At 38.8% G+C, this 26,131-nt stretch overlaps 1 protein-coding gene across 1 annotated transcript in view; it reads left to right on the plus strand.

Moving 5' to 3' along the window:
- Positions 1–26,131, plus strand: part of WDR70 (WD repeat domain 70) — a 222,567-nt gene that overhangs the window by 110,852 nt on the left and 85,584 nt on the right. Inside the window, exon 10 of the mRNA XM_054583951.1 lies at positions 18,552–18,726. Coding sequence (XP_054439926.1) covers positions 18,552–18,726 — 175 coding nt within the window. The remainder of the gene's footprint in view (positions 1–18,551; positions 18,727–26,131) is intronic.

The following is a 26,131-nucleotide window of genomic DNA, read 5'->3' on the forward strand; positions in this document are numbered from 1 at the left end:
AGTCATAGTATAATCAACACATGGAAGCAGTCTTCCAGTAGTTAAGCATTCAGCTGGAATTGTGCCCTATTTATGAAATTTTAATAACTTACTGGTTACTTGGCTGTCTACCTCATGGTTCTTAGTTTTATTGAAGGCCAAAATAAGTTGTGTGGTTTTTTTCCCTTAATGATTAAGATATACTATTTTGGGTAATTTTCTTTCTAATAATTAAATGCCATCAAATCAGTAAACTTATTTGAAGTTGTTTGAAAGGCACAGCTCTTGGTGACAGGGACACCAGGATGTACAAAACTAGGCTCTGTCCTCAAGGAGGCTGCCGCCAAAAGTGGGAGAGAAGAGCGCAGTGTAAGACACAACGTGCCAGCACAAGTTTTACACAGGACATGGAATGTCAGAGTCAACCCTATGGAAACATAGAGAAAGAGAGATTTAGCCTGGAGAAGAGAGGGGGTGCTTCCACCGGTGGGCCCTGACCTCTGACCTGTCTCTTTCACATTTTATATTCTCATCTAAACAGCATATTTGAGGCTTTAATTTTCCTGCATAGTCTTAAGCCTGGTGGTGGTATTAAGTTTCGTTTCTCTTATTCCTAGTATATTTTCTCCAAATTCTGTATTCCTTGACGGCACACAATAAGGAGACGTTGAAACGAAGGCTGTAACAGATGAATCACGAGAGCATGGATGTTTGTTTTGTTCCACGCTGTGTTTTTAGCACTTAGAGCAGTGCAGTGCTTGGCCTATCAGCTGGGCTGTGAGTCCTTTTTGACTGAATGGAAGAAAAAGGGAGGAAGGGAGAGAAGAAAGGACGGAAAATTTTAAATATATTCACTTCTGGAAGAGCAAAGAAAAGAAAAAGGACAAATCCAACTCTAGACCAGAGATTTGGTTATAGTCCGAAAGAAACTTGAATCTCAATGTATTATCTTTTATCTGTTTCATATTGTGAGTAATCCAACATGGATTCATTTTCTTTCTACAGTTTTCAATAGACTGGGCAGCCACAATGGAACTTTTGTGGTAGACAACAGCTTTTACAAACAAGTCCCCCAAACATTTTATAGTGCACCCTTTTTAAAAAGATCATCTCTACTTTGTCTTCATAGTTTCTTCTCTTTTATATCTCCTCAACAATCCATTTTAATTTTGTTGTCCTAGGATTTTCATAGAATGTACTTAAAAATTATTGGATTTTATTGTATCTCATTGATTCTTTAGAGGTCATATTTCTTGGAAAACATTTGCTTCTCAAGAATTCTTATCTGTTGTATGCCCAAGACAATATATAACTTCATATAGGTATGGATATGCTGTCTCTAGAAACTCAAATAATCCTGATAACATATGTCCTAGTGAAACTGCTTTATAAGTTCATCTATTCAATGAATTCATGTAATTTTTTCACTGCCCTGTTTTTAATTTTCTACTCACCACATGTGAATCGAATTAATATAGTTTATTTAGAAGCTGTATTGCCAAGCAGCCATGGAAAGCTTTGCTTACATTCTGATTGCCCTCCCTTTTTCTTTGGCCAGCAAGCTCAGTTCCCTTGGTCTCCCATCTGCTACGCACACGACAGCTATGGCCCATTTCCCTTCATCAGGGTCAGAAAACAAGGAGCCCCGCAAGTCAGCCCGGGCATTACCTGCCCCGCTGTGGGGCCAATACCATTACAGACAGGGGACTTTTCTTTTTGTTTTTCCTGGGAATTGATACAGTTAAGCCCATTACTGTGAATTGATCATTTCTTTTTGAAATGTCCCTCATTGAACTTTAGAAGTTCTTTAACTCTCGGAATATTTAAGCGTTCGCCTCAGAGGGACAGCCGGCAGCCGCCCGCCGCCCCGCCTGCGTTACTTCATCACTTTTCACGTTAAATTCTCGTTGTCATACTGGTGATTGTTTTTGCTATTTGACTGTTGACTCTTGATTCAGCTTTTCTTTGAGAGGCTAAACTGATCTGAGGCCGATCCTATTTTTGGAAGTAAGAAGAATTAAATTTTCTCCTGGCTCTGTAGCTGATATATCCATGAATTAGAAAAATAACTTCTTTTTTAAAACTCAAATTATCAACAGTTCAAAAACAGTACTATTATTTTATTGGTTTGTTAAATTGTTTATTTATTTTTATGCATCTTATCTCATTCCAAACAAGAATTCAAAGAAGCTCAAAATAATAATGGTAACACACATTATAAAAGATAAAGAAAGCATCCAGGGCCACAGGAAAGTAAGGGTGAAGGGATAAGATTAGTTCACAAAAAATTATTAGGAGTGGGTTTTGCTCCTCAGTGGGTAAAGTTAAGTTTTAGATTCAGTTCTAAGCTTGCTAGTGACCAGAGCGAAGATGCAGACATGCTTAGCTGAGAGTCCCAGGACCCCCAAGATGTAAATAAAGAACTTTTCCTTTCAAAAGAGGAGCAAAGATAAATGTTTCCCAGGAGCCCTCAGAGAGAGTGCACTGGTTGACAGAGATAATATCCTTGCAAAATAAACACAGCAGTAAATTTACAAGTGGGTGTTTACTGTGGACAAGGCACTGTGCTTAGTGCTTTATGTATATTTTCTTGATCAATTCCTAAAATTATTTTCAGATCAGGAAACAGGCCCCAAGAGGTTGGCTTGTGCACAATCATAGTAAGTGGGGAGAGTGGGTTTAAAAGCAGGCGAGCCTGACTCATTGTCCTCACCCTTAATTATTTCCCTGTACTCTAGTCATGTTACTATATTTTTGTTGTGCCCCTTAATGTTAGGTCAAGGGCAGAACCAAAACACATAATTCAGGAAAAATCATTCTAAGCAGAGATCGAAGCAATGCAGTCTAAATCTATGGCTGGCCCTCTGGAGGTCTTACTTGGGTCAGGAGTAAAATTTAGATGATCCAGAACAGTGTTCTTAACCTTGGTGGGATCTCTTTGATGACGTAGGGGAAGTTACAGAGGTTTCCTTCAAAAGGTGCACATGTATACCATTACAGGCGACTCGCAGACCTCCCCCGCAGAACCCGTCCATGGACCCAGAGCTGAGGCCTGGGCAGGAAACTCTGGTAGGTGTGCAGCATGCGAAGTGGGAACACATTCTTCTGCACTAACCGGCTGTTCACTGTTAGGTGGCGTGTCCCTTCTTAAGTCATAACTCAGGAGATATTTCCCGAGATTCTAAAGTCCAGATCTCACAGGACGCTGGACAATTCCTGGTGGTAGGGGAAGCATAGGAAAACGTTTAGCCATTTGTTTAAATTTGCTAGGATATTTGACCTTTGATGGTCTTACTACTCAATTATAGGAGGGGTCATTGTAGCAGTTGTATTCTGGTCCCTGTTTCCCCTGGATCAAATATGATTGTTGTGCTCACCACTTTGTTCTGGCTAATTAACTGTAGGATGGCTGAAAGCCAGACTGTGAAGTCAAACCATGTAGTATTTTAGGGAGGCATATATAGTAAATGTCCCTGGAAACTAGACTAACAGTACTTAAACAGAACTTTCCAAGCCTCTGGATCAGACCTCTAGCAATGTACCTAATAATACACTGCTTACTTAGTAGTGCCTGGCCCAGTTTTATACAAAGATTTGCAACCGGAGGTCTGTGCACAGCCATCCTGTAGGTGTTCAGCTCTTCTACAACCAGGTCGCCCTGGATTAGAATCCTCGCTCTGCCACTAATTGCGTGATCGTGAACAAACTACACACAAATTACACAAATTACACACCTCATCCAAAAAATGAGAATGATTAAAGTACCTGCCTGAATGTGGAGCTTAAAATGAGATACAATGTGTAAAGTCCTTAGCATAGTGCTGGTATAATACAGCCTTCATGCACGTTTAGCTCTTATGAATATTATTTGACTTAATGGTAATGCTGCAGAAAGTGAACATCTCTTTGTGCTGTCTCCTTACTTAACCGTAAAGGCGTTAGGGCTGGAGAGCATTCGGGGAGTTTGCCGGGTCAGCGTCTGTTTTCAGCATGGGCTGCCCTGGTGCGCAGCGCTTCTCCGGCACGTCCCCAACGGTGCCTTTTCTCAGCCGACCTGTTCCTGACGGCAGGGTGCTGCGTGGGTGGTGCATCGGCTCTGCTGATCCTGGTAGTTCATACGTAGCCCGTGTGCAAGGTTTTACGCTATGGGCAGTGAGTTGTAAAACTTTTCCTGGATTCACCTTGTTTATTTCCCCCTTTAAACTTTGTGCATCAGCTGCTGCTGATTCTTCATCTTCTTTCTTCTCCCCTCCACACAGAAAATTTATTCCCTAAATGTTTTAAAGAGTATCTAGTGGGGCTTACTCAGGGGGAAAATGCCTTCTTACCCACAAATGTGGCGCCGGTCTGGAGGAATGGTAAAATGTGAGGGACAGGGGACAGGGACAGGTGATTATAGTAAATGAAATCCCTTATCTTTATGTCCTTTTCAGGGTGTTTCCACATTGATTATCTTCATTGGAAGAGGAAAATTGGCATTTATCTTATTGACTAGTAAGGACAGCATGTCTGTAACGTAATATACTTCACAACAATGAAAATTTCAAAGTCACTGCTTATTTCTAAAAGACGCAAAATACAAATAATATTCAGCTTTATTTTTCATTGGTTTTACAGATACGGAAATTTTGCAGTATTCTTTCTCAAGTAAAAGTATTACTTGAACCATCAATATTTTACAGCATCCAAAACTGTGACCTTACTTGTTTTCATGGATCCGTGTGGATGGCTGTGAAACTTGAGTAGGCAGTAGGTACAGTAGTAGTTGATGATTCTACCTACCTGAATATTGGCATTTATTGCTTTACTTTTTTGTGCCTTAGTGTTCTTTTTGTAAAATAGAGATAAAAATAGTATCTTCTTAATAGATTTGTGAGGATTAAAAGAGAAAGTGCTTAGGATTTTTCATTATGAGCACATTAATGTTAGCTCTCATGACTCAGTTCAAATCTTAGCTGTTATTCAGATTATTAGTTCAATATTCAGAATTCATTATCAAACACATTTTGGCATTCATGATTTCTGGAAATAATCCTTCGAGTGCAAGAGTTCTGTCACAGATGAATTTGTTAGAGATACTGAAAAGGTTCACTATCTTGAGTGTAAACTTCTAAAGTAACATTGACTTCACTGCCCAACTCTACAACTTGATTAAGCATTCATTGTTTAGCTTTTAAGTCGGGAAGAACCATCCATTCTCTTTCAAAAGAAGAATATTTGTCTCATTTTCAAATTTGCACTGAATCACTCTTTGGCACATAAAATTTTATCTTTTAGAATCTGTTTTGCAGATGTGGAGTCTGCTGCTTTAAAACATGGTTGGTTGAGGGAAAGTTTCATATGTTTCATATTGCATTTCAGAGACATTAGAAAAAATGAGAAATAGTGTCTGCAACCCCGCAGACTGAGGGCTCCACGCCTCAGCGGCTTGTTGGAAAGCCTGCCTGCACCTGCTAACGTCCAGGGAGAGGTTGGTCCAGAAATACCCTGGGGCCCTGGCAGCGCCCGGGGGAAGGGTGGGTGGAAGCAGATTTCTGTGAGATTTGTCATACCCACTTTATCCTGTGCTGGCCACTGGCATCCCTTTCCTTTTCCCCCGTGTGTCCTCGTTTTCCACCTCCACCCACTGTGCTCTGTCTTGCTCTTGTCAGGAGGTAGTAATCACTTCTTCACATAAATTAAACAGTCATCTGTAGTTACAGGCACACTACATCTTTCTCCACATTTTAAGGCCAAATGCACATGCGAGTTCTTATCTGGATCCATGTTGTGAGAGTAAGGACACTGAGTTACTTGCTTTACGCCCCAGGTGGTTTCCTTGTGAGTTTCCTGCTCCCTGATCCAGCATTCACAGAAAGGCGGTTGGAGGATTAAAGAATTCTTCTGTCTGTTCTCAGTGCCCTCTCCAGAAGAGCTGATTTCCATCAGTGACCTCTTCATGTTCACTCCCAGTCGGTCTGAAATATATCCTATTAGAAGCACTGGATCATCACTATTTGTTTCATATTCTATCTTCTCAAATTCTCCGTTCACGTTAATAACAGCATCGTTCCCCGTTGTCCAGGACCTTTGTCAGGAACACTGTCTTCATTCCTTCTTGGTTCCATACTCTGCAGCCACGGGCCCGGCCCTTTCACTGGAGCCCCAGTCTCGATCCGTTGGAGGCACATCGCTTGTCCAGAAGGGGACTTCAGGCCTGCCCTTCCCGATTCCAAACCCCTTCTTGTTGTTGACTCTCTGCTGCTTTCCAGAGTTTACAGAATATGGTGCACATTCCTGGCTGGGATTGCAAGGCCCTTCCCAATCTAGTCCTAGCCAGTTTCCATCCTCATCTCAAGATGTGTCATGCATGTGCCCTCCACCCCTGCAAAACACACATGCGGCACGCACACGAACACACACACGCACACACACACACACACACAAACACACACACACGGTCAGCCTGTTCACCATTCCTTCCAAGGCTTTTGCTCATGGCATTCCTCCTGCCATAAGTCCACCCCTTCAAATCTACCTCAAGGCCCCTTCTTCCCATTTAGGAGGTGAATTGAATGTTATGTCCTCTCCTTAGCCTTTCATCCTTAGTTTGATTCCTTCCTTCCTTCCTTTCTTTTTTTAAAGATATAATTAATTTATTTTTAGAGAAGGGCAAAGGGAGGGAGAAAGAGAGGGAAACATCAATGCGTGGTTGCCTCTCGCATGCCGTCTACTGGAGACCTGGCCTGCAACCCAGGCATATGCCCTGACTGGGAATCGAACTGGCGACCCTTTGGTTCGCAGGCTGGCATTCAATCCACTGAGCCATGCCACCCAGGGAGTTCCATTCTTTTCCATCCTAGCCAGGTTTTATGGGATTCTTCCCAGTATTTAAATAGCATTTTATGCAAGACCACCTGCTCTCTCCCCTTGTCACTTCCTACTCCTACTTGCATAACATTCTGCCTTGTGGCCCATCATTCTACCAAAATTGCTTTCGCAGACCTCATCTATGACCTTCCCTCTTTGGTTAAGTCTAATGAAGGCCTTTCATTCATTTTACGTACTATCTCTGTGGAATTGACACTCTTGGTTATACCTTCCCTTTAAACTTTCTCCTTTGGCTTTTCTAACACTGCCCTCTCCTGCCTCTCATAACTCTTTCTTGCCTCCTGTCTCACTTCTTCCCTCTCTGCTGCCTGTCCCATGGGGGTGCGCCTTTTGCCGTTCCCACAGTTGTATCACGTTCTGTATTCTAATGACTCCTAATTGTATTCCTTTCACCTGTACAAGATTCCCCACCTGTCACACACGTGTCTGAACCGTGACCTGCCCTTACCTCTTTTGATATTACTGTCTTTGGTCTTAAACCACACCTTCCACAACTCTCCCTCACTGAATGAATAGCCCTGTTTCCTTAGCCCTCAAACTTAGTTTTCTTTTACACCTTCCCCACCTTATTGCCTTAGCCTGGGCCTTGATTATTTCTCACCTGAGCTTATTCAGCCTGCAGACCTGTCCACACCAGACAGTCTTCCCAAGCAGTTTTCTAAAATGCAGGTCTGATGATACAGTTTAAGTCACTCTCTGTTTAGTGGCTCCATAATCTCCTAGAGTATTAAGCCTGTAACCCCAGCACATCTTACAGGATATCCTTTACCATCTCGTAATTGCCAGTGATTATTACATTCCCGTCTTCCACTTAGGACCACCGGGCACCTCGTCCTCTTATCAAAGCAAACCAAACTGGAATAAGCTGTGCTATTGCAAGCCTCCTGATGTTTGCACCTTCAGTGCCAATTTCTAGGCTTCCCTGCTCCCCTGACAGCTATGGTTCATCTGCAGGATCTCAGCTCTTCCCTAAGTAAACACATCTGTGGAATCCTTTCCAGGTCTTTCCAAATGAGCTACCTCTGTCTCTCGGGCTGTTGCCTAATGGCATGATGACATTTTTTCCCAGTTTTCCTCCTCACTAGATTATGTGTTGTTGGAGAACAGGCACCTTTGTATCCCCAGGTTTCTACCAAGAGCCCTTGCATATAGAAAGCACTTACCATATTTTGCCGTGTATAATGCACACTTGTGTTTTATACTATCCACATAAAACGTGCATCCTTATTATATTACCTATATAAGACACACCCTTATTTTTCCCTCAAAAATTTGGGCAAAAAATGTGCATTATACACAGCAAAATACAGTAACCCTCATTTGTTAAATTGTGGCCCTATGGCTTATTGCTTGTCCACCATTTCCACCGACCAAGCTGTGATTTCCATGAAGACAAAGGCCCTGTCCTAAGTCAATCCTCGTTTCTTCAGAGCCGGGAACAGTGCTCATGCTTTTAGAGAGTTGATTGGAGAAAACTATTTGGAAGAACATTTTAGGAGAACTCAGGAGTAGAGCGGTATTGAAAGATAGATAAATAATGATATGTATTATAAATATGCATGTTTTTAATTATATAAATATATATTATATAAATGTGGTGTAGGATTTTAATTTTTATTAAAAGCCTATTATGTGTGCAAAACAGTGCTGGATATTGAGAGAATAAAAGGAGTCAAAATAGGCATGTGTTTGGATGATTTTAATTTGGCATTGTAGAAGGTTTATGAATTCTTCCATATATTCTTTTGAAATACTTGCAAAGCATTTTTGCCACAAGTCTGAGCATCTATCTGTGAGCGTTGTTTTAGAACACTATACTACATTTCATGTGAGCTTCATGATAGGTTAAAATAAAAGGTTTTAGAAGGGGGCGAAAAAGGTACCTACTGCCACAAGATATTTGGTTATACACCTGAGTTTTCCCTTCCCTCTTGCTATATTTAAGGCCACTTATTGAGATGCAGGTATGAATGTATAATATATTTTCATACATTCTATATTTTGTATTTGTACACAAAACTTTAAGCAGCTGAACATTTGGCATGTGGTATCGCAGTTTACTTTCACGTTGGTAGGAAGCTGCTGAGCGCCCCGCCCGCGGGGGCCACGCACGTCTCCTGGGCCAGCGTGCCCTGTGTAATTCAGGATTCTTCACTTCACCTACATACCAGACCCTGATCTCACCTGTGTGATTTAATGAAATGAAAGATTTAAAAAGTGTTTCGTAAAGAGCTTTAGGGTTATTTGGTTTATGAGAGCAGGGAGAAATTTTTGTTAACTAAGGATATTGGTATATATTTTAAATTGAGAATCTCTTCTAATTCCATTTGAGGACCTTCTTCATCTGAAGTTTCTTAAAGCGGTCCTCAGAAATGTTTCGTTACTGATAGTCAGTCTAGGAGTTTAGTGGGACCTTCAGCCATACAGATTCCAGCTGGAACTAGAGGCGAACGGAGCTTTTCAGTGTATTTACAGTTGTGCAGCCGTCACAACCATCTGACTAACAACATTTCCGTCGCCCCCAAAGGAAACTGAGTGCGGTCATTCCCCATTGCTACCCCTGCCCAAGGCAACCACTAATCTGCTTTCTGTCTATATATTTGCCTTTTATGGACACTTCAGGTAAATGGGAGATCATACAACATACGACCTTTTGTGTCTACTTTCTTTAACTTGGCATAATGTGTTTTGAGGTTTATCCATATTATAGTGAGCAGTGGGTTGAATAGTTGCTCCCCAAAAGATATTTCCCTATCCAGTTCCTGGAACCTGTGAATGTTACCTTGCTTGGGAAGAGGACATTTGCAGAGGTGATTGATAAGGATTTTAAGATAGATCATCCTCGGTTATCCCGGCAGACCCTAAATCCAGTGCAAGTATTCCTATAAGAGGTAGAAAAGGAGACAAGACACAGAGAGGAAGGCTGTGTAAAAATAGAGGCAGAGATGGGAGTGATGGGTTATGAGCCAAGGACGCCAGGCAAGGCTGACAGGCTCCAGAAGGTGGAAGAGACAAGGAGGGATTCTCCCCTAGAGTCTCCAGAGCTGTGGGAGAATACATTGCTGTTGTTTGACGCCACCCAGTTTGTAGTTATTTGGTACGGCAGCCTCAGTCATATACTCGTACATGTCTATCACTTTTTTATTGCCAGTTTTCCATTGTGTGGCCGTTTCATACTTTGTTTATCCATTCATCAGTTAATGTACATTGGGGTTGTTTCTAGTTATTGGCTATTATGTATAATGCATCTCTGAACTTCAAGTTGTTGCATGGGGAAATTCTTTGGTTCTCTTAGGCTGATACGTAGGAGTGGAATTTCTGAGTCACGTGGTAAATCTATTTTACAAAACTGCCAGACTGTTTTCCGAAGTGGTTCCACAATTGCACATTCCTACCAATGATGTTTGAAGGTTCCAGTTTCTTTACTTCTTCACCAACACTATTGTCTGTCTTTTTGATTATAGCTACAGTGAGTATGAAGTGGTATCTCATTGTAATTTTGATTTGCATTTATTCTCTTCATAATAATGTCAAGCATCTTTTTACTGGCTTATTTGGCATTTGCATACATTCTTTAGTGAAACATATTTAAATCTCTTGCCCATTTAAAAAATTGGATCACTTAGCTTTTTATCAACTTATAAAAGTTCTTTAGGTGTTCTAAATACCATTCTGTTATCATATATATGATTTATAAATATTTTCCCAAGTCTGTGTCTTATCTTTAAACTTTCTTCGTAGTATCTTTGAAAGTAGCTACATTTTTAATTTTAACAATGTCCAATTTATCTTTTTTTTTCTTTTTATCATTTGTGCTTTTGATGTTGCATCTAAGAAGCCATTCCCTAATCCAAGGTCCTGTTTTAAGAATTTTACATTTCAGTCTATAATCCATTTTCAGTTAATTTTTGTATGATGTGAAGTAAAAGCCGGTCCACATCCACCTCTTTTCACGTGGATATCTAGTTGTCTCGGCACCATTTTTTGAAAAGACCATTCCTTTTCCATTGAATTGTTTTGGCCTCTTTGTGAAAATCAGTTGGCCACAGATGTAAGAGAATAAGTGTTTATCGTAGTATTCATTCCCTACTTTGATGTTAGATTTCATAAGGCCTCATTTTAATAATTGTAAATATAAAACATTAGTACAGAATATTTCTCTTAAGTGAAGTTGCATTCTTACCACCATTACTCTGTGTATGTACGTGAATTGTGTTTATTAAGATTGTTATGAGTTTATATTGAAGCTAGGACATTTTTCCCATTTCTGTGGAACCTTAATACCTTAATATATGGGCATTTTCAAAAAGAAGGTTGTTGGAGTTGTTCTGCCAAGAGAGCTACCAAGTTTCAAGACTCTTACATCACTGAAGTTGCTTGTGTAGTCTTTCAAGAAAAAACTAAACTAAGATCTTTTAAGTGATTTCCATGCAAAATTAATGCTTCCCTTGGCTTCTGCCAAATGCTGTGATGCATTTATGCAGCAGATGCCAGAAAGTTTAGAGCTTGCATCTGGAAAGAATTCAGAATTTTAAGACAAAGCATTTGTGCCTGGGGCAATGTAATGACCCCACCTGAGTTTTTTTCTTATCTGCTGGGTGTTTTCATTGTGTTTCCAGAGGCCTAGGCAGATACTTCTATTTTTAAATATTTTTAATGAAACACAGTTTTAATTTTACAAGACCAGATCTCACTTCAAGTTTCAAAATATGTGTTCTTCAGCATACAGTGTTTTGACAGATACCTAATGCCTTGGTACTTTAACATCCATTTTCTAGGACACAGATTCAGAGAATTGGAGCCATAAAACCACAGTGTAATTAGTCACCATCAGATGCTGTGTAAATTTATATTTCATACATTTGTATGCTAGGTTAGCTCCTTTTTCCCCCCTTCTGTTATTTTGATAACTAGCTCAAGCTGTTAATATACCGCTGAAATAAATGGAACATACTTTGTTGTTGTTGGGTTTATTAGCTTTAATATTTTATTTATGGTCTGAGAGGAAGAGCAAGAAGGAACTAGTATTTATTGAGTGCCTACTGTGTTCCAGGTGCTGTCCTAGAGACGTTTACATCCCTGATCTCATTCAGTCCTTACATCTCCTCATTGCAGAGGTATTATCCCAGTTCTAGCGATGAAGAACTTTTAACAAGTCAGATAATGATAAAGATACTTATGTGTGTCCTTTCATATTTTAATTCTAAAGTATCATCTGACTTTTGGAGATGATCAGTTATAAAAAAGGAGGAACTATTGTAATTTATATATACTGTTGCCGAGCCAAGTGTAGAAAGAAAAGGCACACAAGGTTATTTCCCAGGGTTTTGTGCATATTAACTGCAGGAAGCATAATGAACAGAGACAGGAGACAAGCCATAGAATGCATTCAGCAGGGGGTAAGGTTTTATAATGCTCAGATATAAATGTTGCCAAAACCATGGATATTTACATGCAAGAAAAGAACCTTGACTTCATGCCACATGTGAAAACTAATTCAAACAGACCATGGACCTAGTTGTAAAACTTAAAACTATAAAACTTCCAGTAGTAAACATAGGAGAGTTTCTGTGACCTTGGGTTAGGCAAAGATTTCTTAGCTATAACATAAATTTTGATAAATAGGACTTCAAAATTTTACATATCTGCTATCTGAAATACCATTTTAAAAAATGAAAGGCAAGCTGAGACTTGAAAAATATTTGCCAGACACATATCTGATAAAGACCTTGTATCCAGCCCCGACTGGTGTGGCTCAGTGGTTGAGCATCACCCTGAAAAGCAAAAGGTTACCGGTTCACTTCCTCGTGAGGACACATGCCTGGATTGTGGGTTAGGTCCCCAGTTGGGGCTTACAAGAGGCAACTGATTGATGTTTCTCTCCTTCTCTTTCTCCCTCCCTTCCCCTCCTCTAAAAAGTAAATAAATAATAATTTTTAGAAAAAGAATTTGTGCTTAGAATGACTAAAGAACACTTAAGATATAATAAGAAAATGAACAACTAAATATTTTAAAGCAGGCAAAAGATTCGAAGACATATTTCACCAATGAAGAAAAATGGATAGCAGCTGGTAGATGGAGAGATCCTCAGCATCATTAGTCATTTAGGAAATGTAAATTAAAATGACAATACCAATATGCACCTGTTAGAATAGCTCAAAAAAAAACCAAAACAAAACAAAACAACTTGTAATACCAAGTGCTGTCAAAGATATGGAGCAGTCGAAACTCTTACATTGCTGGTGGAAATGCAAGTCAGGACAGTCACTTTGGAAAACAGTTTAGCAGATTCTTCTAATGCTAAAACATATATTTCCCGTATGACCAGTAATCCCGTTTCTAGGCATTTAGCCAAGAGAAATGAAAACTTATTTTTACAAAACAAAAACTGAATGTGAATATTTATAGTGGCTTTAATCATAATCACTTCAAACTGGAAACAACCCAATATTCTTCATTTGGCGAATGGAGAAACAAAATGTTGTATATCCATACAGTGGGAAGTTATTCAACCACAGAAAGGAATGAACTACAGGTATATACAAGGAGAACTCAAGTACATTATGCTCAGTTAAAGAAGTAGACTGAAAGGCTACCTACAGTGTGATTTCCATTTTATAATATTGGAAGAACAGAACTATAGGGATGCAAAAACAGGTCAATAGTTGCCGAGGGTTAAAGCTGGGGAAGGGAGGGATTTTCTATAAAGAGGCAACGCAAAGGAAATTTTTAGAGTGATTAAACTATGCATTTGCCAAAGCTCACAGAACTATACATTTAAAATGATAAACTTTATTGTATGTTATACCCCAATACCATCTGTCTACCCTTTTTGTATGTTATACCCCAATACCATCTGTCTACGCACCCACCCCTCCATTTCTCTCCCCTCCCCTCTTCTCCCCGCCCCCACCCCTGCCCCCAATCTAGACATAGTAGACAAAGTAGACACGATTGGGTGGCTCTAGTGTTATTAAGGACCAGGACGCCTTCTGTCTGTTGCTCTGATACGATGCTGCTTGAGACCAGCATCAGATCCAGATTGCTGCAGAGGCAGGAGTGAACAGGAAGGGGTAGAAAAGGGTCTGAAACTCCCCTTTAGAGACTTTCCCAAAGCCCCACACTAGCCTTCCATTTACACTGCACTGGCCAAAGTGTAGTTGCCACATTTCATCACATCTAGCTGCAACAGAGGCTGGGGAATACAGACTTGAACCAAAGAAATGAGAGTGGATGTTGGAGTATGCTGCTAGCAATGTCTGTCACACTGCTCATGGCTCCTAGCTGTCAAAGTGTCTTGTAACATGGAAGTTAAGTCTCCTGGCTCCACACTACATTGCTTAAAATCCTTGAGTTCCAAGGTGCCTTTCTGTGATTCTGGTGCACTGTTTCCAAACCCTTTTCTTGGTCACATAAAATTCACTGTGCAATCTTATGTCAGGCACTGCTTTCAACATCTCTGGAAACTTGAGTTTGGTAATGCCAAACAATGGACTGATTTCCCAAGCAAAGCTTAGGGGGGAAGCCATACAAAAATTATTAATAGAAAACATCCTTCATTTGGAATAAATCATAAATATTTGACCCAAAATGCTGGCTATTTGAAGTATTTGCATTTAAAAATCAATCGTATTTCATTGTTATGCCTCAGAGTTGATTAATAAAATGCTTTGATAGGCAGCGAATTTCATTCGTTTAACAAACATTTATTGAGGACCTAGTATGTTGTGTTCAAGAGATGGTGCAGACCCTAGGCATAAAAAGATTAAAAAAAAAAAAAAAGCCCTTGCTCTTAAGGAGCTCACTTTGTAGAAGGAAGAAATGGTAATATGTGTAATTAAACTTACGTGATGGGTGTTACAATGGGAGTTAGAATATGGAAACCTGGTAGAGTTCCCCTAGTTTTGTTCTTTTTCAAAAATTTTTAAGTTATTCCAAGTTGTTTTCCATACAAGTTTTTAGGATCAGTTTACCCAATTCTTATGCCAAAGAAAGTGCTGGAATTTTGATAGGGATTGCATTAATCTAAAGATTTGTTAGGAGAGAATTGAAATCTTAACAATATTGATTCTTCTGATCCATAAATACATCTTCTCATTTATGTAGATCTTTCATTCCTCTCAGACATTTTATTGTGTTCACTATACAACTAGTGCACATTATCATGTCAGATTCCATGTTTATTCATGCTGCTAGAAATGGTATGGTTTTCACAATTTCAGCATCAAATTGTTTGTTGCTTGCTAATAGAAATAAAATTGATTTATGATTTTTGACTTTGTATTCTGTGACCTTGCTGAACTCACGTATTAGTTCCAATTGAATTTTTGTAGATCCTTGGGATTTTCTATATAGGTGATCAGGTGATCTCTTAATACAGACAGTTTTATTTTTTCTTTCCAGCCTTTAATTCCTTTCCTTCACTCTATTGTGCTGGCTAGCAACTCCTAAATAAAGAAACGATGAGAGTTGACAGCGTTGTTTTGTTCTCAAGCATAAAGGGAAGCATTCAGCCTTTCTCTGTTTAGTATTTTACCTATAAATTTTTCACATATGTCCTCTATCAGGTTGAGAAAGTTCCATCTTATTCCTAGTTTGCTGAGATTTTTTTTTTTTCTTAAATCATCAGTGGATGTTGTTTTTTTCTTCCTAATTCTTATTTTGCATGAATTGAGGTCATTACATATCTTTTTTCTTTTATAGCCTGTTGATAAGGTGCATTATATTGTTTTATTTTCAGTCCTTTCCATTCTCCTTTGCATTCCTGGTTTAAATACCACATACTTGTGAAGTATCATTTTATGCACTGCTAGTTTCAGTTTGCTGATGGTTAAGAATTTTTATCTGTTCATTGGGTCTGTGGGTCTGTGGGTCTGTGTATCCAATGTAGTGAAATTCGGTTTGGCATTGGCTGGCCTTATAGAATGACTTGCGAAGTGTTTTCTCTTTTGTTTCCTGGAGAAGTTTGTGTAGGGCTGGTGTTTTCTTTCTTTCTTAAATGTTTGGCAGAATTCAACAGTGAAGCTGTCGAGGGTTTTCCTAGTAGGAAGATTTTAAACTATGCATTTAGCTTTTTAAATCATACAGGAATATTCCAGTTATTTATTTCTTATTGAGCGAGCTTTGGTAGTTTGTATCTTTCAAGGAAATTTCTCCATTTCATCTAAAATATCAAATGTACGTATGTAAATGTGTTCATAAAATTCCTTTGTTATCCTTTTAATGTTGTTAAACTCTACACTGATACCCTTCCTTTCATTCAAGGTATTGGTGTTTGATACTGTCTTCCACCTGTTTTTTTTTTTTTTCCGTCAGTACGCTTTATTAATCCTATTGCACTTCTCAAAGAGCCAACTTTTGGTTTCTCTATCGTTCTTCTGTTTTTTATTCATTTGCACTCTCATTTTTTTATTATGTCTTTTCTTTTGCTGTTTTTTGGATTTAATTTTCTCTCCTTTTTTTAGTTTCTTAAGGTTTAATCTTAGGTCATTGATTTGAGGCTTTTCTTTTTTAAATTTATGCAGTTCTGTTTTTTTTCCTCTGTTCTGCATTAGCTGAACACCATGCATTTTGATGTATTATATTTCTATATTTGTTGGATTCAAAGTATTTCTCTTATTTCTTGTGATTTCTTTTTCTGACCCATGGATTATTCACATTTGTATTCTTAATTTCTTAACCTTTTGGAAAAGGTATCTTTCCAGAAACAGTTCTGTTATTGATTGCTTATTTACTTACATATCTTTGTATGATTTTTTCTTGTTAGCGTGTTTAGATTTGTTTTGCGGCCCCAAATGTGGTCTGTCTCGGTGAGCGATCACTGTGTACCTGAAAGGAGCGCACATGCAGTTGTTGTTGGGGAAAGTGTTACCTAAATGTTAGTTAGCTCAACTTGTTTGGTAGTGCGTTTGAGTGACAGGTATGCCCTGACTGAACACGTGTGTGGAGAGCAATCTCGTTCTGTCCATCCATTACTGAGAGAGGGCTGTTGAAGTTTGCACCTCTGAGTATGGATTTGTTGTTTTATTTCTGTTAAGTTTGTTTTGTGTTTTGAGGCTCTGTTATACTGGGCATATGTATTTAGGATTGTTATGTCTTCTTGAGTAGTTGATTCATTACGAAATATTCCTTTTTGTCTCTAGTTTTATTCCTTGTTCTGAAATCCACTTTATCTGACATTAATATGGTCACTCTAGCTTTCTTGTGATTATGTTTACATGACATATCTTTTCCTCATCCTTTTGCTGTTAGCCTAGTCAAGTCTTTATATTTAAAGGTTTTTATATGTTTTTAAAGACAGAATTTGCTGAGTCTTGCCTTTGTCTAATCCAATCTGACAATTTTTGCCTAATTCTAGTTTTAATTCTAGTTTTTAGGCCATTCACAATTAATGTGATTTTTAATGAGGTTGCCACTTGTTTTATATTTATTCCATAGTTCTTTATCTTTTTCCTGTTTTTATAAGATTAATTTTTTACTTCCATTTTATCTCTATTATTAGATTTACATTATAAAAATGTGATTACTTTAGGATTTGTTATAGATACCTTGAATGCATTAGAACCTTTCATCAAATATTGTTATACCATTTCAAGTACGGTATAAAACAGTATACTCCTACCCCTCTCTTCCAGCCTTTGTGCTGTTGTTGGCATACGTGTACTTGACCATGTGTTATGGACCTCACAATATATTATTCAGTTTGCTTTACAGCCATTTGTCTTTTAGAAAGATTTAAACATTTTTAAAATTTACCCTAAATTTGCCATTAACAGCACTCTTTGTTTCTTGGTGTAGCTTTAGATTTCCAACTGTGTCATGATTGTTCTTCCTGAAGAACTTTAACATTTCTTCTAGTACACATCTAAAGGAAAGGATTAGCTTTTGTGTATCTGAAAATGTCTTAATTTTGAAATATTTTTTTGTTGGCTATAAAATATTAAATTGACATTTTCTTCTTTCAGAACTCTAAAAATGTTGTTCCATAGTGGTTTGGCTTAGATAACTTCTGCCAAGAAGTTTCTGAGCTCATCTATGTTTTTCTGTATATTGCCCCCCCCCCTTTTCTCTCTCTAGGGCACATAGAGTTTTTTCCTAGCCCCCCTCAGTCACAGGACTCCTTTGGCTGAGACTGTGAGCAGGAGGGTGTCCTGTCCTCACCCCGGCTCTAAGTGCCATTGCTTTTTCCTTAATGCAAACATTAAAAACCCAGGGGCTGACAGCTTTGTTTTCACCCCTCCCCAAGAGGCATCGTCCTGGGCCCTAAAGGAGGGCATCATTCTTTTTTAATGACCTAGTTTTTCAGTGTGTTTTCTAGCGTATGTTATATGACAGTGCATTCACACGTAACAGGTGATGTAGAAATGTTGTATGTAGAGGAGTGGATGTTCAGCGATCTCAGAGGTCAGCTTGCAGAGTCAGAGCCGTTTGGGGGCCCCTGCCCTAGGGGGTCAGGACCAATGGCTGACAGATTTGGAGTAGAATTTTCTATTCGCTTTTTGATTTGACAACATGATTCAAGATGGGTCACTTCACTTCAGTGAGTAGCTTCATTTATAACTGGAGAATGTTTTACAGTGCACATTTTATTTCTTAAATAATTATTAAATTTATATGCTTAAAAGTCAAAGCAGTCTTAATGGACTCTTTTGTATTTTAAACTCCTTTGTTTTGGTACATGAAAATCTCCTTATTCTTTTTAGGACTGTGAGGCTATGGGAAGTTGAAAATCCAAAGAAGCAAAAAAGTGTGTTTAAACCACGGACGATGCAGGGTAAGAAAGTAATCCCCACCACGTGCACGTATAGCAGAGATGGGAACCTTGTAGCCGCCGCCTGCCAGAATGGGAGCATACAGATCTGGGACCGAAACCTGACTGTAAGTCCAGGACATTTACGTCCGTTTTTCTTAGAAGAAAATCACCTTATATATTACACAAACATGTTAAAATATTATGAAAATTAATTTCCTAAGTTTATCCCTAATTTAAACTTCAGTGTTGATAAAACATTGGAACTTTTGCAGTAAACAGCATTACCACAAACATCCCAGCTTGATATTTTCCAGTGCATGTTAGATTTTGTTTTTAAAATAAATTAGGCCTTTGGTATAAAAATTAAAAAGCACAGTGCAGTTTATTATATGGCATTTCAGTGTACGTACTTGATTTTGAAAATGAAGGATTTGATGGTAATATAAAACAAGACTAAGCAGACAACTGGAAAATACCCTTTGAAAGATTTAAGAAAATCATGAAATGTTCAGGGTGCTCCATCAATTGTTTTGCAGTTATTTCTTTAGTAATGTAAATAATATTTTGCCTTAATATTCCATTTGCATAGGTTTTAGTTTCTTCTTTACAGTTTATCATTATTATAATAAATAAAATTTGAATTGGAACAGATCATAGAATTCTATAACCATAGAATTCTAGACTTGGACTAATTCTGGAAATTACCAATAAGCTTTAAAAAGGGCTTTCTATGTATAATAAGAATTTGTAGTAAAATATGAATTTTGATAAGTGCAATGATTCTATGTTACTAATGTTAATATAGAAATCTGCACTGATGTTATAATGCAATTTAGTTATGTTGTTTTAGTAAAAGGTTCTGGTTCGATTATTAATTCAGTAAATATTAAGTAACTACTATATGGCAGGCAGTATTCTAGGAACTGGACATACTGCAGATCATCAAAAATTCCTGCCTTCATGAAGTTTACATTCTAGTTATTTTTTAAAAAACTATAAAAATAATGTCTTTCAAATAAAATTGACCATCCAATATTTACATTTTGAAAGGGACCTCAGGAAACATAGTTGCCCTTTCAGGCAGACAAGTTAAAGTCAGTTTTCTTGGAATAAAGTGAAAAGTAATGATAGGGAGGAAAAGAATCCCTGTTTATAATGGTGGAAATATCTTTGGCTTTTTCTGTTTGTCAGATCTTTTTATTTCTGTTTTTATCTTCACTGTAAACCCCATAAAGCTTCATCACAGCACAGAGATTTTTTAAAATCCTTTGAATTGTAAACTGAGTTTTAACCAAGCAATAAATTTTTTAGTAACTGGCTTTCATCGACCCTGGGTACTGTTGATTTAAACACAGAAATTCTAAACCATGAAGTTTTTTTGTGTAGCTTTAATAATGGTATGTTTGATATGAGATATATATATATATATATATATATATATATAATGGTATGTTTGATATGAGATATACATATATATAATGGTATGTTTGATATGAGATAGATATATATAATGGTATGTTTGATATGAGATAGATATATATATATATGAGATGTATATATATGTGTATATATATACATATATATATGTATATGCATGCCTTTCTCTTGGAACCTTTATATTTTTATAAAGTTGAATATAGTTTTTAATGATTAGCCTTGTGTATCTCTTTATGTAAGGAGTATCTTCCGTTTCTGGGTTTGAAGAACACAAAGCTGTTTGAATGACAGCCCTTCCCCCGCCCCCATAGCGTTTCTAGCCATTCTGCTAATCACAGCCTTTGATTCTATTGTGTTAGAATTCAGTAGTGCAGGAATATATTGCTTATTATACCACCTCCCTTTTTTTTTTTTAATTCATATTTTTACATTTATGTGTAAGTGTGTCACATGAGGAGAAATCACATTGGTAAGAAGAAACTTGCTAACAGGAAATGCAGCTTGATTTATTTTTTATTGTTGTTGAATTAATGCAGCTTGATTTTGAAAGCAGATTTTTTACTAGACTTCAGGTGGTGAGCCCACATGATGTGTTACAGAATCGTACAGCCGAAACTTATATAATGTTATTAACCAATGTTATCCCAATAAATTTAATTTAAAAATAAATAAAAACTCAATTGTTGCTAATAAAAAAGTGAACAAATTTTTAAAAACATTTCTTAACTATCACTTTAGCAATAATAAACCATTCATAGGGAAACACTAAAGCTGAGGTAAGAAAGCCTAATAGAAGTAGGTTTTCTACCTAGAAGCCAAAGGATTACGTGGTAAATAATGGTTAACCAAGTTTCGTGACAAGTAAAGCTATCGCAGTTGCCATAATCATAGAATTTTCAATGGGCAAAGTGGAACATTGGCAAATTAAATGAAATATTTTTTTAAAGAAGTAAGATGTCTGTCTGTTCATGATACATTCCTGTGTTCTCAAGACCTACCTTTATTCCAGACTCATGCTGGCCAAAATGATAGCCACTAACCACATTTGACTCTTTCAATTTATTCAATAAGTTCGTTAAAACGCAATTAAAATTTCAGTTCCTCTGTCCTATCAGCCACACGGGAAGTTGCCCAGTAGCCACATGTGTCCGGTGGCTCCTCATTGAGCAGCACAGGTCGAGCGCAATCCCGTCACTGCAGAAAGTGCTGTTAGAGCTGCTCAGGAGAAGTGTGTGCCCAGTGTCCCTGTCAGTCATGGTGGCAGCCTGCCTTCCAGCTGGAGGAGGTGGCTTCCTCAGAGGAGCCTGTACACTGCCTCCCTGGTTCCTCTCCCTCTCACCTGCGTATGTCTGAGCAGCAGCAGGGAGGTCAGCGCTTGGTGGGCGTGAAGTGAGGGAGGTGCAGAGATCGGGAGGCCACATTGGAGGGGCAGCAGCATGCACCCTGACTCAGGGCCTCATCAGGCGCGGAACGCCTCTGCCTGCAGCACCCTTCCCCTGGACGTTCACATGCTTTTCCCTCGCCCCTTTCGCCCCTTTCCGTGCAGGCCTCAAATGGCTGCCTCAGCTAGGCTCCCCGACTCCACCCTGTAAAAATGGCAACCTCCATCTCGCAACAGCACTCTCTGTCACTCTTATTTTCTCCCATAGGGCTGACCACCAGCTGACACACTCTACTGAACATTTATGTATTTGTGGGCTGTTTACCTCCAATAGCATTTGGCTCCATGAGGGAAAGGAATATTGTCGCATTTGCCCCCTGCTTGATTTCCAGAGCAAAGAACAATGCCTAGTATATAGCAGATCCTCATTAACTGTTTGTTGAGTGAATGAGTGAATGAATGCATTCTGAAAAGGTAACATAAAGTGAGATTGTCAGTGTACTTCTAAGAAGACATGAAAAAAATACTAGCATTAAAAACTAATATTGTAATAACTAAATATGGTACCAGGTGGGTACTTGAAAATACTGGGGGATCACTTTGTAAATTATATGATTGTCTAAGCATCATGCAGTACACCTGAAACTAATATAAAATAATATGGAATGTCAGAGATAGTAGCATAAAAACTATCTTAGTTATATTAACACACAATGAGATAGAATATGAGAGAGATAGTGAGGTAAGTTTTGGTATATCCTTAATAATGTATAAATAAATAATTTGTATTAACATGGGTGAATTTTTAAAAATTGTTTTCATGTGTCTCTCAAGTATAATTTCTGGCTTTTAAACTATCCCAGTACATATAACCTTATGAATACCTGTTTGTGTAAAAACACCTACCAAAGTCTTTGGACATATTTTGCTCAAAGCTGCTGTTCTTCAGTAGCTATTGAGAATCTATAGCACACTAGACCCTTTACTAAAAGAACATGCTGTATTTACCTGTATTACAATCACTATTTGTAGACAAAGATTTTGCAGGAAAATGGGGATCCATCATATTCATAGAGTCTTGCCTTGCCTAGATGCGGGTGATGGGCGCTTCAGTGCCCGCCACACACTGCATATGTAACTCACATTTCCTCAGACACGGCCTTTCAGTTGGTCTGTAATCAACTCTGCAGTATCTCCCATGAATTTCTGCTTAAACAGAAAAACTTTTTAAAAAATCAGATTAGACCACTCTTTTCCTCCTGGTCACCGTCTACTTCATTGTCTTTGTGACCTAGCCTGTACTGACCCCTCTGCCCTGCCGCCTGCCTGCAAGCCTCGCCCACTGGTGGAGACCTGGCTGCTGCAGAAGGCTAGGTCACACACTGCTTGCTCCATGATGCTTTGAACTGCTACAGGCCTGTATATAGGGACCAGAATATTATTTATCTAGATGTGTAGACCCCGAAAACATTCAAGTAATAGAATTAGGTTGTGTTTTTTAAAACAATCTTCCATTTTGAAATCTCACCTTTTTATTTTTATTTTTAAATTATATTTTTTTGATGGTACTGTTACATTTGCCCTCATTTTTCTCCCTTTGCTCCTATCCACCTAGCACCCATCACTCCCTCAGGCAGTTCTTCCACCCTCGTTCATGTCCATGGGTCATGCGGATAAGTTCTTCTGTAACTACCTATTTGTATTTAGTAATCCCTTCACCTCTCACGCATTCTCCCCTACCTCCCTCCCATCTGTTTATCATTAACCTTTGGCATTTTAATTATGGTGTGTCTTGGAGTGGGCCTCTTTGCATCCAACTTATTTGAGACTGTTCTTACTGGACTTGCATGTCTATTTCCTTCACCAATTTAGGGAAGTGTTCTTTTGTTATTTTTTCAAATAGAGTTCCAATTTCTTGCTCCTTCTTTTCTCCTTCTGGCACCCCTCTGAAGCGAATATTGTCTTGCTTAACGCTGTCCCACAAGCTGCTTATACTGTCTTTGTTTGGATTATATTTTCTTCTTGTTGTTCTGATTGGTTGTTGTTTGCTTCCTTATGTTCCAAATCATTGATTTCTCAGCTTCATCCACTCTACTATTGTTTCCCTCTAAATTGTTCTTTATCTCTATTAGTGTATCCTTCGTTTCTGACTGTTTTATGCTGTTGAGGTCCTCACTGAGTTCCTTGAACATCCTTATAACCAGTGTTTTGAACTCTGCATCTGATAAATTGCTTATCTCTATTTCTTTCAGCTCTTCTTCTGGAGCTTTTCAGATCTTGATCTGATCTTTCATTTGGGCCCTTTCTTAGTCTTCTTGTTTTGTCAGCCTCCCTGTGTTTGTTTCTGTATATTAGGTAGAGCTGCTTTGACTCTGTGCCTTGGTAGTGTGGCCTAACATAGTAGGTGTCCTGTGGTAGGGTCCAGTGGCACAGCCTCCCCTATCACCCAAGCTGGGTACTCGAGGTGCATTCTTTGTGTGGACTGAGTACACCCTCCTCTTGTAGTTAAGCCTTGGTTGCTGTTGGCAGATCAATGGGAAGGATTTACCCAGGCCAGTCAGCTGCAAGAATTGGCTGTGACCACTTACCACCAACCTCCGCCCTCCGTGGAGGATCAGCTGTGCAGGGGCAGGGTGGTGGTGCTCTGACGTGGTCTGAAGCTGTCCATTGGGTTTCCTGGGTGGTGCAGGCCAAGGTGATCCCTGACCTGTGCATTGCTGTGCAGGGGGCCATTCCACCTGAGCTATCAAGCAGTCTGAGATGGCTGCTTCTTGTGCTGGGCTTGGAGATTTCCAGGTGAAGCCAAGTTGTGACTCTGGGCTGCTTGTTCTGGGCCTCAGGCTCCCTGAGGGCAGCTGCTGCTTGTTTGAGAGGATTTAGGAAGTTGTGAAGCATGGGCCAAGTCCAGCCATTCATGTGGAAAAGCAGCTTGGGTGGGCTGGTAAATTTGGGTGGGGTGGAGTCTCTTGGGATCTCAAAGGCAGGTCAGACAGTGTTAGCCAGATTGATGGGATCTTAGAGATGTCACCAGTCTGCAGCTCAGCCTGGATGGATGTGGTTTCTTTAATTCCATAGTTGTCAGACTTCCATTCAACTTGATTTATGTTGGTTCTGAGTGATAGCTGTTTTATATTTTAGCTGTAATTTTGATGTGGTTGTGCGAAGAGGCAAGCCAAGTCTGCCTATGCTGCCGTCTTGACAGGATACTTCAGGAGTGTCTGATTAATTACCTAACAATGGCTCAAGATGTTGGATAGGAAAAGGGTGACTCAGATAGTGAAATAATGCAGCACTCTGGTGTTATCTGCCTCCCTCTTTAACGTCATCTTTTCTTCTCCTTCATGCTCACTAAACTCTAAGCTGGCTGACCTCTTTCTGCTCTCAAATATTACTAGGCTTTGTCCCACCTTTTGGCCTTTGTACTTGTTATCCTTGCTGCCTGTACAGCTTTGCGGTGGTTACTGCCCTGGATGTGACTGCCAACTTCTCATTCTGACCGCGGGTGAAATGCCGTCTCAGAACCACAAAGCAGTCTAGTGTTTGTGAATATCGATTCAGAAGTCTGGTTCTCGGCCTGGATGGACGAGTGTAGTGCCCTTCCTCTTCTCCTGCCTCTGGAGCTCTGTCCCTTTGCCTTGTTTTATTGTATTGATAATACTTACCACTGTGTAATTATTTTGTTTTATTTTTTATTTGCCTGCTCATTTATTTTATCTCCCCCTAAGGTTTAAAAGTCAGGGACTTTTTAATCTTATTTTTATTTTCCTGTGCCTGTGTATGCCCAGTAAATATTTATTGAATAAATGCCTGAATGGATGCTATCAGAGCATCATAGGTTTTATCTTGAGTTGATTTGGTCTTTAATTGCTGTTATTCTTTTTTTTTTAATTTGAAATTACTGTTAACGAAGCTTCATTATAATCAAATTAATGTGTTGTTATAGGTTGTTTGATATAGCTTCAGTATGGAGCGATGCTTATTTACATCAGTGGTATTTCAGTCTATTGTTTTCTAATAAATAGATTTTAAAACATATGACATTAGCAATAGCTAATATTTATTGAACACTTGTGGAGCCACCGTTCCAGGTGCTTTCATGAACATGTTCCTTTATTTGACCCTCAGAATAATACTGCGAGAAGTACTTCACTAACCATATTTACATGAGAAAAGTCAAGCACAGCAGAAGAAGGTTAACAGCTTGTCCCAGGTCGTGTAGCTGGGCCGTGGGGCCAGCCGCTGTGTCTGGGACCGGCACTCCCCGCTGCCGCACCGCGCCACTCTCTGCGGCACGGCCGGGGACGAGCGGCACGGCCGGGGACGGGCAGCACATCTGCACATTATAAAAATCATTGAATGATATACTTAACGTGGGTGAATTTTATAGTATTACACTATACTTCAATAAAGCTGTTAAAGAAAATAGTCCTTATTTTTATTCTTCAAATGGATTATAACCTTTTCAAAACTGCACCTAAAGTAGAGCTTTTGCGCTGTCACCTTAGAAAGGCCAAACTTACATGCTGCCTCGATGCGCAGACTTAACCTATACAAGGAAGAACATATAACAGGTTAAAATAATGTGTGAAATATTTTTTAGGTTTAGATGATTATATACAGATCAGAGTTGCTCAGTGAAGCTTGAAGTAACACTAAAATTGAGTTAACATAAGTATTTACTTAAAGGTTTATAAGTATTTTAATTTTTTAAT

Source organism: Pteronotus mesoamericanus, unplaced genomic scaffold, assembly GCF_021234165.1.
Source record: "Pteronotus mesoamericanus isolate MK-2021 breed Mesoamerican mustached bat unplaced genomic scaffold, CSHL_Meso_final contig_75, whole genome shotgun sequence".
Classification (NCBI taxonomy): Eukaryota; Metazoa; Chordata; class Mammalia; order Chiroptera; family Mormoopidae; genus Pteronotus; species Pteronotus mesoamericanus.